Source organism: Lagenorhynchus albirostris, chromosome 3 (assembly GCF_949774975.1).
Source record: "Lagenorhynchus albirostris chromosome 3, mLagAlb1.1, whole genome shotgun sequence".
NCBI lineage: Eukaryota > Metazoa > Chordata > Mammalia > Artiodactyla > Delphinidae > Lagenorhynchus > Lagenorhynchus albirostris.
In genome coordinates, this window is record NC_083097.1 from 502,409 (window position 1) to 517,311 (window position 14,903).

Here is a 14,903-nt window from a genome sequence, read left to right on the forward strand (position 1 = left end):
AAAGACCACACAGTCATCCCAAGTGATGGAGATAGAGCATCTGACAGAGTTCAGCATCCATTCATGATAAGAAAAAAACTCAACAAAATAGGTGTGAAAGAAAATTTCCTCAACACAATGAAGGCCATCTGTGAGAAGCCCTTGGCTCACCTCACGATCAGTGGGGGAGACTGAATGCTTTTCCTCTGAGACCCAGTATGAGACCAGGGTGTCCAGTCTGCAGCTTCTCTTCCACTGGAAGTACAGCTGACCCTTGAACACGTGGGTTTGAACTACATGGGTTCATTTATACGTGGATTTTTTAAATAGTAAAATACTATAGTACTACACAATTGGAAGTTGGTTGAATCCATGGACACAGAACTGCAGATTTGGAGGGCTAACTATAAATTATATGCAGATCTTCAGCTGCAAGGAGAGTCGGCTCCCCAGCCCCCCGACCCCCCGTGGTTCAGGGATCAGCTGTACTAGCAAGAGCAAGCAGGTGAGAAAAAGAAACAAAAGGCGTCCAGATTGGAAAGGAAGGAGTAAAGTTACCTCTGTTTGTAGATGATGTGATTATTCATGTAGAAAACATTAAAGACTTCACAAAAGAAAAGCAGAACAAATAAATTCAGTGAAGTTGCAGGATACAAAGTCAGCACAACAAAAATCATTCTTATTTCTTTATACCAATGATTGTTCCCAAGCCATTCCATTTATAGCATCAAAAAGAATAAAATACTTAGGAATACATTTAACCAAGAAGGCTAAAGATCTTAACACTGAAAACTATAAAACATTGATAAAAGAAGTTGAAGAAGACAAATGAGCGGAAGGATATCCCATGTTCATGGGTGGAAGGTTGTTAGTGTTAAAATGTCCATACTGCCCAAAGACATCTACAGTCGCAGTGTAAGCCCTATAAAAATTCCAATGGCATTTTTCACAGAAATAGAAAAAACGATTCTAGAATTTGTATAATTATTTTTCTTTTAATTTGTATTCTTCTTTTTGTAGTTCCACAAAAGACCCCAGATCACCAACGTGATCTTGAGAAAGAACAGAGTTTCAGGCATCACGCTTCCTGATTTAAAATTATATCACAAAGCTATAGTAACCATAACAGTATGGTGCTGGCACAGGATCAGACACAGGTTACTGGGGCAGAGCAGAGAGCCCAAAATAGACCCACACACATATGCCAACTAATCTTTGACAAGGGCACCAAGAATACACCATGGTGAAAGGACGGTCTCCTCAGTAAATGGTGTTGGGAAAACTGGATGCTCACAGGCAAAAGAATGAACTTGGACCCTTACCTTACAGCACACACAAAATTCAACTCAGAGTGGATTAAAAATTTAAATACAAGACTTGTAACTAAAACTCCTAGGAGGGGCTTCCCTGGTGGTCCGGTGGTTAGGACTCCACGCTTCCACTGCAGGGGGCATGGGTTTGATCCCTGGTAGGGGAACTAAAATCCCACATGCCGCGTAGTGCGGCCAAAAAAAAAAAACCTAGAAGAAAACAGAGGAAGAAAGCTCCTTGTCATGGCCTTGGCAGTGATTTTTTGGATGTAACACCAAAAGCAAAGGCAACAAAAGCAAAAGTAAACTAGTGGGACTACCTCAAACTAAAAGTTTCTGCAGAGCAAAGGAAAGCATCACCAAAATGAAAAGGTAGCCTGTGGATTGGGAGAAAATATTTGCAAACCATTTATCCGATGAGGGGTTAATATACAACTCAATAGAAGAAAAAAAGAAACCCAACTAAAAAACGGGCAGAGGACCTAAAAAGAAGACATACAGATGGTCAACAGACATGTGAAAATGATGCTCAGTATTACTAATCATCAGGGAAATGCAAATCAAAACCAGAGTGAGCTATCGCTTCACACCTGCAGAATGGCTGTCATCAAAAAGACAAGAGATAACAAGTGGAGGATGTGGAGAGAAGGGAACCCTCGTGCACTGTTGGCGGGAATGTACGTTGGTGCAGCCGCTGTGGAGAACAGCATGGAGGGTCCTCAGAAAGCCCACAGTAGAACTAGCATGTGATCCAGCAATCCCGCTTCTGCGTGTTTATCCAAAGGACGTGAAATCAGGATCTGGAGGAGAGGCGTGTACTGCCATGTTCGCTGCAGTATTAGTCACAGTAACCAACCTAAGCGCCCTTCAGCGGATGAGTGGGGAAAGGAGACGTGGTGTATGTGTACAGCGGGACATTATTCAGCTTTAAAAAGAAGGGAATCCTGCCATAGACCTCGAGGGCGTTATGCTAAGTGAAATAAGTCAGACGTGGAAAGAAAATAAACTCCATGATCTCATATATGGAATCTAAGAGTTGAGTTCATAGAGGCAGAGAGTAGAGCGGTGGTCACCAGTGGTGGGGAGGTGGGGGGAGTGGGGAGATGGTGGCCCAGGGCACAGAGTGGCAGCTCTGTAGGTGACTAAGTCTAGGGCTCTAAAGCGTGCCTGGTGGTCACAGTGAATAAGACCGCATGGAGTCTGGAAATCTGCTGAGAGAGCAGATTTCCGGTGTTCTCATCACCCAGAAAATGGTTACTGTGTGAAGAGAAGATGTGTGTATTACCTCGACTGTGGCCGTCACTATGTACACGCACATCAGACCATCGAAGGGGCACCTTAAACATGATAATTTTTACTTAAAGACCATCGTGCATTCAGCATGGTGAGGTCTTTACCTCACTGATCATTATGGTTCAGTTTAATTGTGTGGAAACTATTTGAGTGTTCTTTCATTTTATTTTTATTTATTTATTTTATAGCCAAAATAAGTAAATTTGACCCATATAGATAATTGTTCTTTTTGGTCAAGCTCGTACGTTGTCAGGGTTGAGTGTGGGGGCCATGGAGTTAGGCTGCCCGGTGTGAATCTGGTGACCCCTGTGCCGTGTGATGGGCCCACGCCTGTGCCCTGGTCCCTCGGGGGCTGCTGAGGTGACACCTGTGTGCTCAGTGGTGTCAGCGTTCCCAGCGCGTGGTCCTAGCGGTGTTGCTGTCCCGCGTGGGCGCACCTCCTGGCTGTTCTCTGCCTTGCCCTCCACACGCTGCCGCCGCCTGGCACCCTGCCTGCCATTGACGGCTGTTAGTGCCCTGAGCGTGGGATGCTTCCTCTCGTGCTTTCCCCCTTGTGCCTGCTCGCTCTCTCTCACTCTGCTTTGACTGACACGAGCATAGCCACCAGCAGATTTCTCCCATTAGTGTTGCTATGGTGTATCTTTCTTTTTCCGTCCTTTTAATTTATTGGTGTGCTTATATTTAAAGTGGGTTCCCTGTAGGCAGCGTACACTTGGGTCTTGCGTTTTTAATCTAACTAACAACCTCTCCCTTTTATTTGCAGTAGACTTTTTAAAAAAATTCAATTGATTTGAACTAAAAAGCAGTAACGGTTCACCCCCTTCTCCCACCCCTAAGCTCTGCCTCTGGCAGGCACCAAGTTCTCTGTATCTGTGGGCTTCACTTCGTTTGTTTTAGATTCCACGTGTGACTGAGATCACATGGTATTCGTCTTTCTCGTTGTAACATACAGCGCATCTTCTTTATCCATTCATCATCTATTGATGGGCGCTGAGGTCGCTCCACAGCTTGGCTATTGTAAGTAATGCTGCTGTGAGCATGGGGGGTGCACATATCTTTTCAAACTAGTGTTTTGTTTGCTTCAGATAAATGCCCCGAAGTGGGATTGCTGGATCTGCTAGCTCTGATTTTAATTTTTGAGGAACCTCCATACTGTTCTCCGTAGTGGCTGCACCAGTTCACATTCCCACCAACGGCGCACGAGGGTTCCCTTTTCTGCACACCCTTGGCAACACTTGTTATCGCTTGTCCTTTTGATGAAGCCGTGCTGGCAGGTGTGGTGACACCTCGCTCTGGTTTGATCTGCATTTCCCTGATGACTAGCGATGCTGAGCATCTTTTTATGCGCCTGTTGGCATCTAGATGTCTTCTTTGAAAAAATGTCTGTTCAGGTCCTCTGCCCATGTTTAAATCAGATTGTTTTTTCACTGTTGTGTGAATTCTTTATATATTTTGGATATTAACCCCTTATCAGACAAATGGTTTGCAAATATTTTCTCCCAATCCGCAGGCTGCCTTTTCATTTTGTTGATGGTTTCCTTTGCTGTGTAGAAGCTTTTTGGCTTCTGTCCCGTGGTTAAGAGGGTGGGCTGTAGGGATGGCAGCAGGTACTGAACCCCCTGTGTTAGGTTGTCTAGTGCTGCGTAACAAGTCACCCCCAGTCACACCTCAGACAGCACACGCTTACCCTGTGTGGTCTCTGTGGTCAGAGCCCAGGGTAGCTGAGCCGTGTGTCTTAGGGCCTCCTGAAGTTGTTGTCAGGCTGTCACTCGGGGCTGGGGTCTCCTCTGAAGGCTTAGCAGGGTGCAGGTCCTCCACGCCCATTCCAGGCAGCCCCGCAAGTGCTCGCGATGCGGCAGCTGGTGCGGAGGGTGCCACGTGGTGGCTTCTGTGTGTTGTGTGTGGCGGGGACGGGTCTCCTCCCCGGGCGTGAGCACCCTCTGTGCTCAGTCCCCCCGTTTGTAAAATGGGAGTGGAAGTAGCCACAGGGTTGCTGGGAGACAAGTGTCTGAAGTGTCTGGTGCTTACCATCTTGTCAAGACAGAGATCCTACACACAGCTTCATTTTTAGAGGCATAAGTGAAAAATAGTGAAGTGGTACCGGCATCCTCTGGGTGTCTGCGCGCAAATGGCTCTCGCATCCAGGAAGGGCTGCAGCCCCAGCCTGCGTGGTCACCGGGCAGTGCGTCGTCCCCATGGGCACAGCAGGCCTGTCAACCCGGAAACAGAGGACCGTGGGTTTGGGGGTTTGGGCAGATGAGTAGTGGCACCCCTTCTCCTTACACTGTGCAGTTTGGGACCATTTGGATCCAGACAGACGGGCCCCAGATGCCATCTTTGTAGCGATGCAGCGTCTGCACAGAGTTTGACTCGCCTGTTTGGCACGCGTTGCTCTGTGTCTGCAGGATCACCTGAGGCAGCATCTGGGCAGAACTCTGGAGGAAAGCAGTAGCTTGAAGTCTCTTCTGTTCAGCGTGAAAAAAGAAGTGAGAAATGCCGACGCTCCATCCACACTGAACTTGCAGATCACTGGTGAGTTCACGGTTTACTTGTACGTGTAAGAGTCAGGATTTCACAGGATTCAGACTCGGCAAGTGCAGTGAAGCGGGGTCGGAGCCCCCAGCCCTGCCAGGGCGGGCACGCATGGCCGGGACCGTCTCTCTGAGCTGCTGAAAGGCCACGGGGCCCTCCCCGGGGCGTCCTCCTCCTTGGTTACGGCTCCTTCCAGACCCAGGGCATTTTTGTTTCCCTCTTCACTGTCTTGGATTCTGTTTTGCCAGTTTTGCAAAAGTGCCCTTGGGATTTCGAGGTGGGGTGCAGCCTGCTCTGGGGTAATGTGAGGTGACGTGGGGTCCCACAGGGGCTTCAGCCTGAGTGTCTGCTCCAGTCTGACCTCTCGGGGGTCTGAAACTTCTTCCTAAAAGACCGGGTGGTAAGCATCTCAGGGCGTGAGCACAGTCACAGCCGAGACCCTCCGGGGCCCGCCGCCCGGTAACCGTCCCCGCAGCCCTTCACCCCAGTCCTGTCGGCTGCCGGGGTCTTCTTCCTGAACGCCCAGCTGTCCAGCAGCAGATCAGCCTACGACTTCTGGCTGGCGCCAGGCCCACCTCCACCTGTCTGCTCCACGCCGCACGGACCCCTCAGGGGTGCCCGGAGGGCAGAGTCCCGGGGCTTCATCCCCAACAGCAGGGGCCGGCGCTGGGCCCTGGGTGGGATGATTGCAGGTGGAGAGGGGGCTGCTTTGTTCACCCTGATGACCTTTTACCGTGTTTCCCAGGTGCGCTTTAAACTCTAGAATCATTTTAGTTTCCAGAATGTGGGAGTGTTGGGACTTCCCTCGTGGCGCAGTGGTTAAGAATCCGCCTGCCAGTGCAGGGGATACGGGTTCGAGCCCTGGTCCGGGAAGATCCCACATGCCACGGAGCAACTAAGCCTGTGCGCCACAACTACTGAGCCTGTGCTCTAGAGCCCACGAGCCACAGCTACTGAGCCTGCGTGCCTAGAGCCCGTGCTCCGCAACAAGAGAAGCCACCGCGGTGAGAAGCCCACGCGCCGCAACTAGGGAAAGCCCGCGCACAGCAATGAAGACCGAACGCAGCCAAAACTAAATAAATAAATAAACAAATAAAATTTTTAAAAATGTGGGAGCGCATTTCACTGAATAGCGCTACTTCTTTTCCCATCAGGATTTCAGACAAGTGTGAAGCGGCTCTCCGGGGAGATTGTGGAACTAAAGCAGCGTCTGGAGCACTACAACAGGATCCAGGAACTCACCCAGATGCTGCAGGAGAGCCGTAGGTGCCTGCCCGGGGCAGCGGGCCACTGGTCCTGAGCCCACGTGTGTCGCTGGGTTGACTTGGAGCTTATGTGAGCTTCTGCGTCTTACTGAGCATCGAGGTCCTTCCTGCTGCAGCTTCCTGGGAGGTGTTAAGGGGGGACGAGGGGCGAGGGAGAGGAGGTGCCGTGTCCTGGAGGCCTGCGCGTGCCCCCTCGGCGTGGTGGTTCTCGGCTGTTCTCGCAGAAACAGATTCCACCTTTGCCCCCAGCTCGGATTTTGTGAACAGACCTGTGTGCTGGCAAGCGGGTGGGGCTGCGGAGGGGAAGCCGCGGCAGTGGGGGGCAGGCCTGAGGGCAGCACTCCCGCCCCACCCTCCCTTTTCCTCTGCTCTCCCCCCGCCCCCTTCTCACTGTCGGACGAGGTCACCACAGCGGCCAGGCTGTGACCTTGTGGGGATTGGAGGCCACAGGCCCCTGGGCCCATCCCAGCACAAGCCCCGTGGGGGAGGGCAGGAAGGCCACAGGCGGGTGGGCTCCGTGGGCTCGGTGTGGGCAAGGCAGGGCCGCAGCGCCTCTCGGAGCAGCAGGCGGTTAGGTGCTGAGCCTCCGCCTGGCCCGTGGCTCTCCCAGTGTCCCGGCAAACGGGGTTTGTCGCTGGCGTGGCCAGCTTTGTGGAGAACGCGGCCCCGCGCTATCTGTGGCTCGCGGCGCCACGGAGGTCCCTCAGTCAGTGCCAACCAGGTGAGCTGGCAGCCTGGAGACGGGGTCGGCAGCGTGCAGCCCCACTTCCCTGCTGAGATTCCTCCAGAGTTAAAAACGGCCACAGCATTAAAGAACCCAGGCCTTTCCCATTGTGCCGTGTCCGTGTCAGAAGTGCAGTTGCCCGCGAATTAGACATGTTTCCATCCTTGGACCTTTTCTAGAACTGGAACATTGTTTTCTCGCCGTGTAGATGGAGCGTTCTTGTCAGAGTGTCGAGGGGCCTCCCCTCCCCACCCCTTCAGCTCCCGCGCCGCGCCATCGGGGCTCCTGCTGGGCTGGGGCTGGGGACACAGCCCCGCCAGGCGAGGGGCAGCAGCAGGGCCAGCGCGAGGGCCCCCGGGCGGGGACGGGGCCCGGGGCTGAGCGCTGTCCGCTGCCTCGTCTCCAGGTACCTGGTCAGCACCAACGAGCACCTCCTTCGGGAGCTGGGCCAGGTGCGGGCGCAGCACGAGGCCGAGGTGGAGCCGCGGCACTGGGGCCACAGGGAGCTCAAGAAGCCGCGGCCCTGCGCCCCAGCGCCCGCCCGCGTCCGCGCCCTGAGCGCTCCTCTCTGTGGGTGTCTGTCTTCAGGGCCTGTGGTGCAGCCGGGGGGGGGTCTGGAGTGTCCTAAAAAGACAGGCTCATCCAAGCCCCTTACATGTCTTGAGACAAACAGGTCAGTAGTTTTTCATCAAATATCTTGAGACAAAGAAAATGCTGTAATTTTCTGCCTAACGTGCAAGAAAGCAGCTCTGTAGGACGGTTAAAGAAAATAATGGATTGTGTGACAAGCAGCCCTTATTTAATAAACTAATACATTGTTCTAAAAAGTGGCTCTTCGATTATAACTGAGTTTCGCGTTGGGTTCTTTTATGAAATAAGCCGTGCACCACGGTTGATGAGCACGAACTGCAAGATCTGAGACTAAATACAAGTAACACCTAGAGCTGTGAAGAATACTGTTTGTGGCATTAACTTTCCACAGGGGAAATACCGCCCAAGCCCCGCTCTCCTTGGTTTGCAGTTCATTTCTGAAAATTATGTCCTAACAGGGCGTAAAATTAGATTTTTAGATTGGAAACGTTGTATCTTAGGTAATACTTGCTTTCTTTGGTGAAGCGAAGTGATTGTTGAGAGTGCCGTGCGGTGGACTTAGGGAGCAGAGCTGCAGGTCGAGAGCAGGGGCTGGCGCGGGCCCTGGGGCTCAGGAGGCGGCCCTCGCCTTCAGGTCGCGTTGCGTTTTCGTAACCACAGGGAAGTCGGTATGGGGGTGCGTGTTTCATCATGAGATTTTTTTTTTTATTTAAAGATTTTCGCACGAATCCGTTTTCAGCTTGTAGAAGGTTGTCGCCATGCTGTTACTTTATGTTTCTCGTTTGGGTTACGTTGCGCTTTGTATTTTCCATCAAATGTGGGAAGTTTGGGCCACGATTTCCCGTTATTTCTCCCTTGACCCGAGCCGCCTTTCCAATCCCCTCCCCCCGGCACTCCAGTGACGCCACGTCAGCCCCTTGGTCTGGCCCCCCCTTTCCCTAATCTTGGGTCTTTTCCTCCTTAGTGTTCTAGGAGCTTCGGTTGGGTGGTCTCTGTTGTCCCGTCACAGAGTTTACTGCTGTTTCCTCCATGCGCCTGATCTGTTGTTGGGCTTGTAGACTGAATTTTTAATTTTAGAAATTGTATATTCCTTCGTACTAAAATTCCATTTGGTCCTTTTTTATAAAAAGGAGAGAAAACCGTTTTTATAAAGGTTTTATTTCCCATTATGTTCATGTTTCATTTAACTCCTTAACCATATTCTGAGTAGCGTTACTACAGATCATCTGGAACTGTTTGCGAAGTGGTGACACCAGCTAACGCTGCTGCTGGCAGGTACGTGGGGACACCTGCTGGCCCTCGCGCCCCACACTTTCCATCAAGCTTCTAGAAGTCCGCCTCCTAGGGAGTCCTGCACCTGCTGCCCCGTCGGCCAGGGTGAGCACCTGCCTTTCCAAGGTGCCTGGTCCAGGATTTTCCCTATTTTCCTACCGGATAGTCTGTCTCTTAACTTGTAGGAGTTATTTGTAGTGCTGGATACTAGTACTTTGTGCATTATGTTTGCAAATAGCTTTTTCTTGTCTTTCCACATTTTAATGGTGTGTTTTGATGAAGAGAAAATTTAAAGTTTTTTGTTGTTGTTGATGATGTGGACCATTTTTAACGTCTTTATTGAATTTGTTACAGTATTGCTCCTGGTTTTTTGGCTGTGAGGCATGTGGGATCTTAGCTCCCCGACCAGGGATCAAACCTGCACCCCCTGCTTTGGAAGGCAAAGTCTTAACCGCTGGACTGCCAGGGAAGTCCCAATTTAAACTTTAATAGGATGAAATGTATCAGTCTTTTTCATGATGATTTTTCTGTTTGTGATCATAAAATATTCCATGTATCTTCTGAAAGAGCATACAGTTTTGTCTGTTTTGAGTATTAGATACATATTCTACCTGGAATTGACTTCTGTGCGTGTTGTGAGGGTTAAGGACCCAGTTCCGGGGTTTTCACGTGTAGCATCATCCATTCACAAGACTCGGTCACAAATGATTCGTGTGTCTGTTCCCTCCACTGGTGTCCAGTCCGTCCCTGTGCAGCACCACACCCCGTAGGTCAAGACCTCCCACCCCATGTCAGGGTGTTTGGGCTACTTCTGACCCTTTGAATTGCATGAGCTTCAGAACTAGCTGGTTAAGTTGGGATTTTGTCTGGGATTGCATCGGTCGGTTTGGGAAGAGCTGACATAGGTAATATTGGGTCTTACAAGCCATGACTGTAGTACCTGTGTCCACTTATTAGACCTCCTTTAATGTACGTTAATTATAGTTCTATGATTTTCTCCATGGAGGTCTTATGCATCTTTTGTTATGTTTCTTCCTAGGTTTTCCTTATTTTGTGATGCCATATCTAAAAGATGTGTTTTTGAAATGTGTGTGTTTGTGTTGTATGGAAAGAGAACTGATTTTTTGTACATTAGTTTGACACCCGGCGATCTTGTTAGACTCGTGATAATTCGCCTGTAGCTGCCTAGACTTCCCAGCACCGTCACGCCTGCTGTGAGTACTGGCGTTTCTTTCCTCCGTCCAGTCCTTTGCTCTGGGCTTTTATGTTTTCTTCTCGGTGTTGTTCTGAGTTTTGCTCCTCTGTGCTGGCGCGTCTAGTGTAATTGTGGGTTGTCTGTGGGCTGTGCGTGCTGGTGGGGTGGGCATCTGTCTGTGGGCTGTGCGTGCTGGTGGGGTGGGCATCGGTCCTGCTCTGGCGCTAAATCAAAGGGGGCTTTTACCACTTCACCACTGAACTGGCGCCACTAAACTCGGGGTTCTGGTGGCCTTGCTCCTTCTGTTGTTAATTTGCTAAGAATTTATCATCATGAGTGGATGAATAAGACACTCTGCTGCCACTACTGAGATGACCATGTGACTTTTCTCCCTTGTCCTATTAATATGGTTATAACTACAGTAACTTTCTGGGAGAAGCACGACTTACTGATGATGGGCTTTCCTTCCATACACGTTGTTGTACGTGGTTTGTGGGTGTTTTGTGTAGGATTTCGTGTTCCAGGTGTGCCACTTAATGTCCCCCTGGGCAGTCAGATTCTCTGGGCCTCAATGTCCTGGCTGGCAGTGCCTGCCTCGCAGGCCATCGTGAGGGCTGAGTGACTTGTGAGTACGGTCCCGGACAGGTCGCACACACGGCCGGCACAGCGTGAGTGTGGCTCTGAGAAGAACGTGGTACGTCCGTGTCCAGGGTGACATTTGTCCTTGCGATGCTGTTCTTGTTGGGGTTTGCGTCATCACTATCCTCTATTCCCAGCAGAATTTGTATAAGATTGTAACTGTTTCTTCCCTGAATGTTTGAAAATTTTTAATTTATTTTTTAGTTAGTTGATTTACAATGTTATGTTAGTTTTTGCTGTACTGCAAAGTGGTTCAGATAGATATATAGAGAGAGAGATATATATCTGTATATCTATAGATATATCTATATATATGTATACTTTTTCATATTCTTTTCCATTATGGTTTATCACAGGATATTGAGTAGAGTTCCGTGTGCTACACAATAGGACCTTGTTATTTATTTTATATATAGGTAATGTTTATCTGTTAATCCCAAACTCCAAATTTATCCCTCCCCTCTACCTTTCCCCTTTGGTAACCATAAGTTTGTTTCTGGTGTCTGTGAGTCTGTTTCTGTTTTGCAAAGAGGTTCATTTGTATCATTTTTTAAAATTCCACATATAAGTGATATTGTATTTGTCTTTCTCTGACTTACTTCCCTTAGTATGACAATCTCTAGGTCCATCCATGTTGCTGCAAATGGCATTATTTTAATCTCTTTTTATGGCTGAGTATTCCATTGTGTATATGTACCACATCTTCTTTATCCATTTGTTGGACACTTAGGTTGCTTCCATGTCCTGGCTATTGTAAATAGAGCTGCAGTGAACATTGTGGTACATGACTGTTTTTGAATTATGCTTTTCTTAGGGTATATGCCCAGTAGTGGGATTGCTGGGTCATGTGGTAGGTAGTTCTATTTTTAGTTTTTTAAGGAACCTCCATACTGTTCTCCATAGTGGCTGTTCCAGTTCACATCTTGTGAGGCGATTTTTGACTTGATTCAGTTGAATTATGGTTCGGCAATGCAGCAGAGTGGGTTCCCAGGGGCCGTCCGTGTGCCTCCCCTATAGCTGGTTTGGGGCCATGTGACCAACTCTGCAAGTGAAGGAGGCGTGTCTTCAGGGCCCAGCAGAGAAGAGCTGGTGGCCGCCCGAGTGGCACCCCTCCCCCCGGGCCCCAGCTGGCCTCCGTGTGAGTGAGATGCACACCTTGTTGCCCAGCCCCTGGACTTCCGGCTTTTCCATCGCCATTGGTACTCACCTGGCCAGCACTGTGCGGGCTTCCCAGTTCTTCTTAAGTTAGTTTTCATAAGTTACGTTATCTCTAGGAATTTGTTCTTATGGCCTAATTTTCAGGTTTTTTGGCATGACACTCAATCTTTTAATGACACTTTAATAGTTTCAGCATTTGAAGTTGTGTCCTTGTGGCAGAGATGTAGGGGCAGGTATGTCCCTTCACGCAAGACCTTGCTGTTCAGGGGACGGGATGCAGCTGCCGTGGCGTCAGGCTCTGTCCCAACTCCTGAGCTCAGGACCCTCGTCCAGGCAGCCCCAGTCAGTGACCGAGTGACCCCAGCAGGGCCCGGGGATGCCTCCAACAGGCCGCTGACCGGGATCCTGGGCCAGCTTGGCGGTGGTCCGGAGGCCTCCGCTCCTGCGTCCTCCTGTGTGCCTCGGGGGTTGCACCCACCGTGGACTGCTGACCGCCTCCGAGCTGCTGCGCAGCCCCACTCATTCTCCTTGGTCATTCCTCATCCTGGCGGTTGAGCTGTTACCACTTCTGTGTTTCTCTTGCTTTATCGCCTAATGTAATCGATACATTTTAGTTTAAATCTGCCATCTCATTTTGTGCTATTTGTTCTACTTGGATGATTTCTTTTCCTGTCTAGTGTTGCCGTTTTTAGATAATTTTCTGTCATTCACATTTTCACCTCTACAAGTTTAGAGGCTGTGTGCCCTGTTCCTGGTGTGGTATCACAGCACATGTTTGTGTTTATTCGATCAGCACTCCTGACATCGTACACGAGCCATGAGCACGCGGCTCCCTGTGCACCCCTTCCGGCTTGCATGTCATGCTTTTCAGGTGCCTTTTTTGATGAAATATTTCGTACTATTTACCTGTAGTTACTGGTCGCTTGCCCACCTCTCTCCCATCCCCCCCGTCTCTGGCCACGCTCTGCGTTTACAATGGCCTTTCTCACCTGCTGGCACGAGTCTCCCCATCGTGGTCTAAAAACGTCCTTATTTTATGTCAGTTTTGATGGCGTCATCCCCGTTTTCAGGGCTGATGTGGGCGTCCGTGATGTGGTTTGTGTCCAGATCCCACTCCCGGCCTCGCACCTGGAGGGCGGCTGGCGCTCCCGTAAGCTGCAGCCTCCCCTGGGTGTGTCCGTGTTACCGTAGTGCCCACGCGACTGCCCGTGCACACAGCGCATTTAAGGACCACAGACCCACGATTCAACACCTTTATTTGTCACTTTACCAATCTGACACAGTGTTAACAACAGGGAACACACGAGGAGGTTTGCAGACAGACAGGGGCTGTTTCATCACAGGTTTGCAAGCCAGGCCTTGCACCGCGACTGACAGGTGACACCACGCCTCGGCCCTACAGACGCCCCCCGAGTTCCTGGTGAGTGTGGTTCTGAGTCAGAGCACCCGTGACGTCCACACTGCTTGTCCCATCACACTGCAAAGTGATGCCCTCATCGCTCCCTAACAGTAAGAAAACAGTGCAAAAATAGATCGCATCTATATATACATTTATTTCCCTTTCCTGAAAAAACTTAGTACAAACTAGTAGCATATGATCCCTTTCAAGTTTGAGTTATGTGCATCTCCTTTGTTGTTTGGCTTGGTTTGGGGAAGAGAGAAAGTTAACTAAAGCAACTCAAAGTGCAGGGCGACCACCTCCCAGGAGTGCCCGGGGCCACCACCGGCCACACTCTCCACTCCCACGGACAAAGGCCACACCCGAGCCACGGGATTTCACAGAGGGCTCAGTAGGCAGCCAGCGGAGGGAAGCTACGCAGGGTCCGAGTTCCAAGGACATGCTGGCCTTGTGGCGACTTCACAGTACAGCTGATGGCCAACCCAAGTGGACGGAACAGGTGGCGGGGGCGCCCCACCGGCGTGCGCTGTGGGACGGGGTGCGCCAGCCCCCGCGGGAACGCTCCCAGAGGAGGGGGCCTGCTGGGTCCTCGGGTGGGGACAGCAGCAGCCTCCCCCAAAGGTCCAGGCAGTGGCTGGTGCAGGGTTCGTGGGCCGTGGCGTCTGTGAGCGACTCCCTGCCGCCGGCGTAGCCGCAGAAGCAGCCACGGGCGGCGCGCGGTGCGCGGCAGGGCCGTGTGCTGCTGAGGCTTGATCCGCGGCAGCCGGTGGCTGAGCAGGCCAGGCTTCGGGCGTGTGAGCCTCTGTCCGCTGGGCGCTTCAGAGGATGCCTCGGCCCGCCCTGAGCTCTCGGCCACTGGGGCGTGGACGTAGCGCAGCTTAGGCGGTGCCGCTGGAGCTCCCCGTGCTCTTCCTGACTGTAACTTTCATTGGCCTCAAACCTTAAGACTGAGGATACTCGAGGTGTAAAAATACTCCAGTATAAATATAGATCTCTTCCTATATTTTAAACGTACGTAATTTGAACTTCAATTCTGGTGAACTGACCACCGCCTAGGTGCTCATCCTACAGCATTAAATAGAAATAAATAAGTACTGTGGCACGATGTCCTCCAACGCTCGCTCTGCTGTCCCGGCGCTCGGCGCTGTCAGCGTGGTGCACCCTGACCATGGGCCCCTGCTTCCTGCTGGGCTTGCTGTGCAGTTTCCTTCGTTCACAGAGAGACACGTAGTTTCTAGTTAACCACAGTTAGTAGAAGCGAATGGGTGTTGCATAGAACATGCAGCGAAGGCGCACACCTGCCTGTTTGTCCACAGCACCCAGAGCCTGAGGGAGGCACGTGTGTCTGTGCAGAGCTTGGAGCCCGAGCGCCGTGCTGTGCTTGGGCTACACACAGATGCCGTGACGGAGCCGACGGGGAGGGGGCCACCGCTTCCTCCTGCCCTGAGCGGGGAGATGTGTTTCCAGAGCTACCCTTTGGGAAGGAGGGCTCAGGCGGGCTGGGGACACCTGTGACCCAGCCAGGCGCCTCGGCCTCCGCAGCTCG

General features: G+C 51.0%; 1 protein-coding gene across 1 annotated transcript in view; it reads left to right on the forward strand.

Annotated features, from left to right (window-relative positions):
• CEP72 (centrosomal protein 72) overlaps positions 1-7,890 on the forward strand; it is a 32,265-nt gene extending 24,375 nt beyond the window's left edge. Inside the window, 3 exon segments of the mRNA XM_060145955.1 lie at positions 4,988-5,114; positions 6,269-6,380; positions 7,510-7,890. Coding sequence (XP_060001938.1) covers positions 4,988-5,114; positions 6,269-6,380; positions 7,510-7,804 — 534 coding nt within the window. The 3' untranslated portion in view covers positions 7,805-7,890.
• The last annotated feature ends 7,013 nt before the right edge of the window (positions 7,891-14,903 follow it).